This window comes from Suricata suricatta, chromosome 4, assembly GCF_006229205.1.
Source record: "Suricata suricatta isolate VVHF042 chromosome 4, meerkat_22Aug2017_6uvM2_HiC, whole genome shotgun sequence".
NCBI lineage: Eukaryota > Metazoa > Chordata > Mammalia > Carnivora > Herpestidae > Suricata > Suricata suricatta.
In genome coordinates this window covers 131,278,164-131,285,261 of record NC_043703.1, presented here as the reverse complement: position 1 = coordinate 131,285,261, position 7,098 = coordinate 131,278,164, and the positions used below count along the sequence as shown (strand labels likewise).

Here is a 7,098-nt window from a genome sequence, read left to right as displayed (position 1 = left end):
GAGAGTGCAGAGCTTACTTGGGATTCTGTGTCTCCCTCTCTCTCTCTGCCCCTCCCTGACTTGTGCTCTCTCTGTCTTTCTCAAAATAAATAAGTAAACTTAAAAAAAGAAAGAAATGGTACACAACTTCCCCAATGTCACATAGCTAGTAAAAGACAGAGCCTGGAAGTAAGTGCCTGTCCTAGCAACCTTCCAGCATGGTCTTGGGAATATCAAGATGTAGGAGTTAACATGCTTTGAAAAGTTAAAAGCACTATATTAATTTTAAGATAAAGGGTGGTATGTTGTTTAGGAATTCTAGAAGACAGAAATTGTTGGTCCTTAGCCCAGTCTTTAGGTCAGGAATTTCGTATCACATACAAAAATTAAAGGCATTTGCTCAGAGACCAAAATGAATGTAAAGCCATTTGAACTACATGCCTGTTGAGCCCCAGTGACTTGGTTTATATCATAAACTACATTATGATATAAGCCAGCTGCAGGATGGAAGGTCAGGGCAAATTTCAAGCCAAAAGATTGTTTAGGTAGCCAACTGATAATAGTATTCTTGCTCACCTAAAGGTTTTTGCCATTCATTTTGGGGAAGTAGATCTTGGTGAGGAGTGAAATGGGGAAGGGGATGGCCCCAGTACTGCTTTTCTGGCAGACAAGGAGTGGGGGAGGGACCCACTACTTAGAGTTTCTACAGAGGAACTAAGTTTTGCATACCACTGATAAATCGTTCAATCTTTTGGCACCCTCCACCCAATTACCCCTCAAAAAACAAAGACAGTATTCAGATCAGGAGGTGAATGACCCACCTTGCAGGGAGTGGAGCTGGCTCTGCCTCCCAGCACAGGGAGCCCCAAGCAGTCAGCTCGGGAGGCCCCATTATAACCATAGGGCAGCCTCGTGGTTCACCTAAAGGATCATCTAGCCTTCCTCTGCCAAGAGTAACAAGCCAGTTCTTCAGAGGTTCTTGATTCAGGGCCACCTACCCACCTCCCAACCCACACTGCTCCTAGTTGATGCCCAGAGGATCACTACCTATTTGCAGTCTCCTCTCTCAAATGCACTCAACACAGAGAGGATAAGAGATAACAGGGACCCTAGTGTACACTGAGCCCCTGTGCTCACGGGAGTTTAATCTGTTACCTAATTCCTTATAAAGTCCAGTGAAGGGGTATTATTATCACCGTTTTATAAACAGACAAGAAAATGAGGCCCAGAGAGGTTCATTCACATGCCCAACCCAAGATTTAAACTTGTCTTCCAACTTCACACATTCAATACATATTCAAGCACTTGCTGTGCTCAGGGCTAGCACCACGCCCTGGGGAAAACAATGGCTTCCTCACGGAGCCGACAATCTATGGAGGAGATAGACATGAAATAGTCATCCCAGCGGATGTAAAATTTCAAAAAGTGACAAGTTCCACTAAAACCTCCAGTAAGGGCACTTAAGTGTATCAAGGAAGACTTCCCTGAGGAAGCGATGTGAGCTGAAACCGGACAGGTGCCAACTGGGCGAAGATGGGGTTGAGGAGATCCTATATGGAGGACATGGCATGTGCAGAGGCCTTGTGGGAGTGGGCATGATAAGGGAGAGTCTGATGGAAAGCCCAAGTGTCTGGAGGGCGGAAGTAAGGGGAGGTAAGGTGCAAGATTAGGCTGGAAAGGCTGTGGGAACCAGAACCGGCAGGGCCTTCTAGACCACTTTAGAAGTTCCAGAGTAGTGGAGCTTTTGAATGGTTGGAGAGTTTGGGAAGTGACAGGTCGGATTGGTACTTAGCAACAACCACACTGGGCCCAATGAGGAGGGTGTCCGAGCAGGTGCAGGGCTGCTGCAGACCAGCAAGAAGGTAATATGGATGAAAAAGACGCATGGTTGAAGAGCTTTTTAGGAAGTAAAAATGCTCAGCAATAGATTGTGTGCAGAGAGTGAGGCATCCAGGATGGCTCCTGGGTGCTGATTTGGGTTCCTGGTAGAATCATTTGCTAAGATGAAAGACACTGTAAACTTGCTTTCTTTTCTCTATTCCATGCTGCCTTACACTAAAGATTTGAAGGTGGTCACTATTTGTGCAAAAGAAAATAGGCTTTAAGAAGTGGTATTCCACAAAGAGTAGTACTTTTTCGTTGCCAAAATGACTGAGGGGCATTGATGACATTTAGTGGACTGATGGTATCCAGATTGCTGAACAGTCCTACAAAGAGTCCCACATGTCAAGAATTGTTTCACCCTGAATGCCAACAGCACCCTTGAGAGGAAACACTGTATGAAATGCCAGATGTGTGTTATAAGAAATGACGGGGTGGGGGAAGGTGCCTGTGTGGCTGGGTCAGTTAGGCTCTTGATTTTGGCTGTCACGACCTCAGGGTTCATGGGATTGAGCCCCTGCTTGGGACTCTCCTTCTCTCTCTCAAAATAAAGAAATAAACAACAAAAAAGAAATGATAGGATGTTCTAGAGATATTTGGGGAAATTGTCCTGGTCTTTCCTTCCATAATACAATTCTTGGGATCAGATGAAGAAGGGATAGGTGGCAAATTATACCCATCTCATTTCTGACCTTAATCTTTTCTTTGGTGTGGCTGGGATAGGAGTGTGGGGAGGTAGATATCTAGTTAGCTTTCCACAAGAATGTGAATAAAAACGATGGCCTTCATTTAAAACTGTATTACAACATTTCGCACCCGTCCTTCGCCTGCCTGAACCGTTCACTGTGTTGTTGGCTCTTACTCATCTCTGTCCCATACCCCACCCATCACTTTCTACCTCCTTAGTGTTTTGCGGCCTTCACAATACAGGTCGCTATGAGAAATTGACCTTGTTTCCTAGTAATCTGCCTCCACTCTCATTAGAAAGTGAATTGCGTAAATGCAGAGCTCTCGCCCTCCTGCTCCGCGCTGGATCCCTAGCGCCCAGTTCCGCATCTAACGCTCGAAAAGAGAAAGTTTTCATAGTCCTTCAGGGGGTCCATGTGCAGTCACAGGAACCTAGCCAGGAACCCAGCCACTCGGAGCAGCACCCTCGAGCACAGCCCGGCACGCCCCCTTCATTGGCGGGTGACTGAGGCGGCCTGCGCAAGCGCGCTCCTGGCCCCGCCCACAAAACGTCACCGCGGCCGTTACGCCGCTAGAGCGTCTCGGCGCGCGATTTAAAACCTGCTCCAGCAAGGACGAGCAAGATGGGACCTCCCTGCCCAGGTGAGGCTGGGTGCGTGGGTGGGGGGCGCCGCTTTAAGGGGTCGGCATGAGGCGGTGCTGCGGCCGGGCAGGAGTCAGCGGGCTGACCTGAACGGGAGGTACGGATATTCTCGGCCTAGTTGTTGGTCTTGGGGCCCCGCTGGCGGAGAGAGAGGCGGGCGCCGTGAGGGAGAGGCGGGAAGGAGGGGTGGGGGAGAGGTGTGCCCCGCCAATCAGGACACGGCTTCAGTCGGCCCCGGGAGTCCGCATGGGGCTGTCCCCACTCCTCAGTCCCCGCAGCACCGTGCGGGGCGACCTTTACCGTGGGCTCCTACGCCGTATGCGGTGTCTCTCCATCGAAACGGTGGTTTTCCTGGAATGCACGTTAGTTCAGGGCCTGGGAAGAAGAGTGGTTACTGCCGAACACTTAACACGGGTGCCTGCGTTTTTGTATTCATTCAGCGAGCACTGAGCTCTCCCTTTGGGCCAAACCCTCTGTCAGATGCAGAGATACAGTAAAGAACAAAACAGATAAGATCCCAACCTCTTGGAGCTTGTATTCTAGTTGGAGAGCCAGGAAACGAACGAAAGAATCACACGAGAGGCTGAGTGCTCTGACTGAGAATAGAGTGACGGGAGGGGCCCCTCTAAGTTGAGGATTCAAGGAAGCTCTTAGAGCAGAGACTCGCGAACGTGTTCTAGGTAGAAGGAGCAAATGGACAAACGGGCTAGGAGGAAAGAGCCTGGCTTGGCTAGGACTAGCAACATTGTGACAGAAGAGTGAATGAGACCCTTGAGGTAGGGAGGGCCTTTGTAGGTCTTGGTAAAAGGTTTGGAAGTTTACAGTTATATTTTGGACATGGCAAATGACTTATGTGAGAGACTGTTGAAGGGGTCAGTAAACACTGGGATAAGAGTTGAACACTCAGAGGAGTGATATGGGCCACTCCAGGTCGTGGCCCACAGACTCAGGAACAAATTTGGACATCATCATCAAATAGATCATAAAACCATGGGAACAGGTGAGAATGCGAGGAAGACCCTGTATAAAAGACACTCAGGACCAACATTTAGAAGCTAGAGAGAGAAGGGGGAGCTTGAAAAACTCAGAAGAAAGTGGTGTCATAAAAACCAGGAATGTTTCAAGAAGCGCTTGAAGGGATTTCATCTGTTTCAAATGCTGCTGAAACTCTAGAGAGATGAAGCCTGAAACGTAGCCAGAAGTTGTAGGTGACTGTGACAAGATAGTTTTCATAAAATGGTGGGGACGGTAGCCAGACCACAGAGGTTTGAAAAAGGAATGGGAGGTAAGGAAGTAGATGTAGAAAGCGTCTTTGAGCTCAGTACCTATCTGAACGAGAGAAATTAGAGGAATATTCCAAGAATTGAAGCATGCCTCTGATCCCCATCTTAAGTTTCCCTCTCAGACAGGTTCCTCCTTCAGTGCTTCCTATTTCTGTTGGTCTCTTGTCTCAAGGTCCAACTCCCCTCCTTCTCTGAAGTGCCCTCATCCAGATAGTAAGGAGTCCTCTTGATTCATTCTCTAAATATGTGTCTTGCCTCCTTCCTTTTCTATTTTTTCTTTCTTTTGTTTGCTTTCCCCTCACCCAAGAGTTAATGTTAATCATACTCTTCAGCTTGTGGGAAGCTATTGGGAACATGTGAAGTTCTTCTCCTTGTATTTTATTTATTCCTTTTTATCCCTTTGCACCACTTTAAAAAAAATTAATGGTTTTTTTGAGAGAGAGGGAGACAGGATGTGAAGTGGGCTCTGCACTGACAGCAGAGAGCCCCATATGGGGCTTGAACTCGGGAACTATTCAGATTGTGACCTGAGCCGAAGCCAGAGGCTTAACCGACTGAGCCACCCCAGGTGCCCCAGTGTTTTTAAGTTTCTTTTGGGAGAGACAGAGTGTGAGCAGGGGAAGGGCAGAGAGAGAGGGAGAATCCCAAGCAGGCTCCATGCTGTCAGCACAGAGCCTTACTCAGGGCTGGAACTCACGAAACTGTAAGGTCATGACCTGAGTTGAGATCAGGAATGGATGCTTAACTGACTCCCCCACCCCTCCACCTCCATATGCCACTTATGTTCCTTCTCCTAAATGGGCAGCATTTAATGTTAATTGTGTATCAGTTTGTTTTCAATGTGTTGCTATAAAATATGTGTTACATTGGGGATTTTATTTCCATATCACCAATTCAGAACCAGCTGAGATATACTTTCTTATTCCCATTTGGAGGATGAAGAAGCAAATGCTTAGAACATTTACTTGCTTAAAATTTCTCCAGCCATTGGGTGCCTGATTGGCTCAATCTGTAGGGCATGTGACTCTTGATCTCAGAATTGTGGGTTCAAGCCCCACATTGGGCACAGAGTTTACTTTAAAAAAAATCTCCAGCTAGTAAGTGATGGACCTGGTGTTTGAGGCCAACCTTTTTGATTCTTAAATCTGGGAACTGTCCCCCAAGGTCTCTCAGTTCCTTCATCCCCTCTCCCAGTGATCTTGTTTCTTGCACTACCAAAATAAGCAGTAGCCACTCACTACCATAGTTACACCCTAGACCTTGTCATTATCAGTAGCGCACCACTCTGTCTTCTCCGTTTTAAGCACCTTGCTTGTCAGTACTATTTCTATCCTGCCAACTGGTTCCTTCTTGTTCCCTGACTCCGACAACTCCAACAGTCTTTTGACCCAGCGTCTCTATATTTTTTACTTTTCACTGTCTGTCCCTCGTGTCCTTGTTCCCCTCCTTACTTAGCTTATATTCCCTGGTCAATCAGTATAATCACTCCCTTTCATATACTTCTAACCCCTTGCTCTCTTCTAGCCTCTGTATACTTTCTTAATAAAATCACAACCCTGATAATTCCAACTTTGCCTACTCTGCCCTTGCCCCTGCTCACTTGATGGTCTCTAGGGGACCCTAAAGCTGCCCAGCAGTCATGCTGTATTCCCTTGTTCATGCACTCACCTAGTGGATGAACTATTCCATATCTTCCTTTCTCTCCTAAATCTCCAGTACCTCCTCTCTGGCTTTCACCCTTAGCTATTGAGTTTTGGGTTTTTTAATTTTGTTGTTGTTGTTTTTGTTTTTGTTTTAATTTTTTTTCTTAACATTTATTTATTTTTGAGAGAGAGAAACACAGAGGTGAGTGGGGGACGGTCAGAGATAGAGGGAGACACAGAATCAGAAGCAGGCTCCAGGCTCTGAGCAACCGGTCAGCACAGAGCCTGATGTGGGGCTCAAACCCACGAACTGTGAGATCATAACCTGAGCTGAAGTTGGCCACTTAACTGACTGAGCCACCCAGGCGCCTCGAGTTTTGGGTTTTATGTGCTTCTTATTTTACTAAGAAAGTAAAAACAGCCCAAAAGGAGCATCCACAAGTGCACCATTGTACTTGCTCCCCTACCTGCATCTCTGCCTGTGTTTTCTGGCTTCCTTCCTATTGCTATGGATGGGCTTTCTGTGATGTCAAGAAAGGCAGTCCTTTTACTTGCTTGAATGCATTGTTCAGTGACTTTTACCCTGTATTCTGTATGATGGCTGCGAATAAAGCTGTCTCCCTCTACCGCCCAAAGATACCTGGAACCTGTGAATATGGTATCCTTACATGGTAAAAGGGACTTTGCTGGGGCACCTGGCTGGCTCAGTTGGAAGAGTGCGCAACTCTTGATTTGGGGCTTGTGAATTGGAGCCCCATGTTGGGTATAGAGATTACTAAAAAAAAAAAAATGTATAAACTATTTAAAATTGTAATTTGAAGAGGACTTTGCAGACATGATTAAGTTAGGGGTCTTGAGATGAGTTTTTCCCAGATTATCTGGATGGGCCCAGTGTAATCACAGAGGGATGCAGGAGGTTCAGAGTCAGAGAAGGCAATGTGATGACAGAAGCAAGAGGTTGGAGTGATGGGAAATGTGTAGG

The 7,098-nt window shown here is 46.8% G+C and overlaps 1 protein-coding gene across 2 annotated transcripts in view; it reads left to right on the top strand.

Annotated features, from left to right (window-relative positions):
* Positions 1-7,098, top strand: part of NCAPH (non-SMC condensin I complex subunit H) — a 40,153-nt gene that overhangs the window by 5,096 nt on the left and 27,959 nt on the right. Inside the window, exon 1 of one of the 2 annotated variants that reach the window (XM_029937867.1) lies at positions 3,115-3,189. The exons of the other annotated variant lie outside the window; for it this stretch is intronic. Coding sequence (XP_029793727.1) covers positions 3,171-3,189 — 19 coding nt within the window. The 5' untranslated portion in view covers positions 3,115-3,170. Of the gene's footprint in view, positions 1-3,114; positions 3,190-7,098 lie in introns of those variants that run through there. 2 annotated transcript variants of the gene reach the window in all.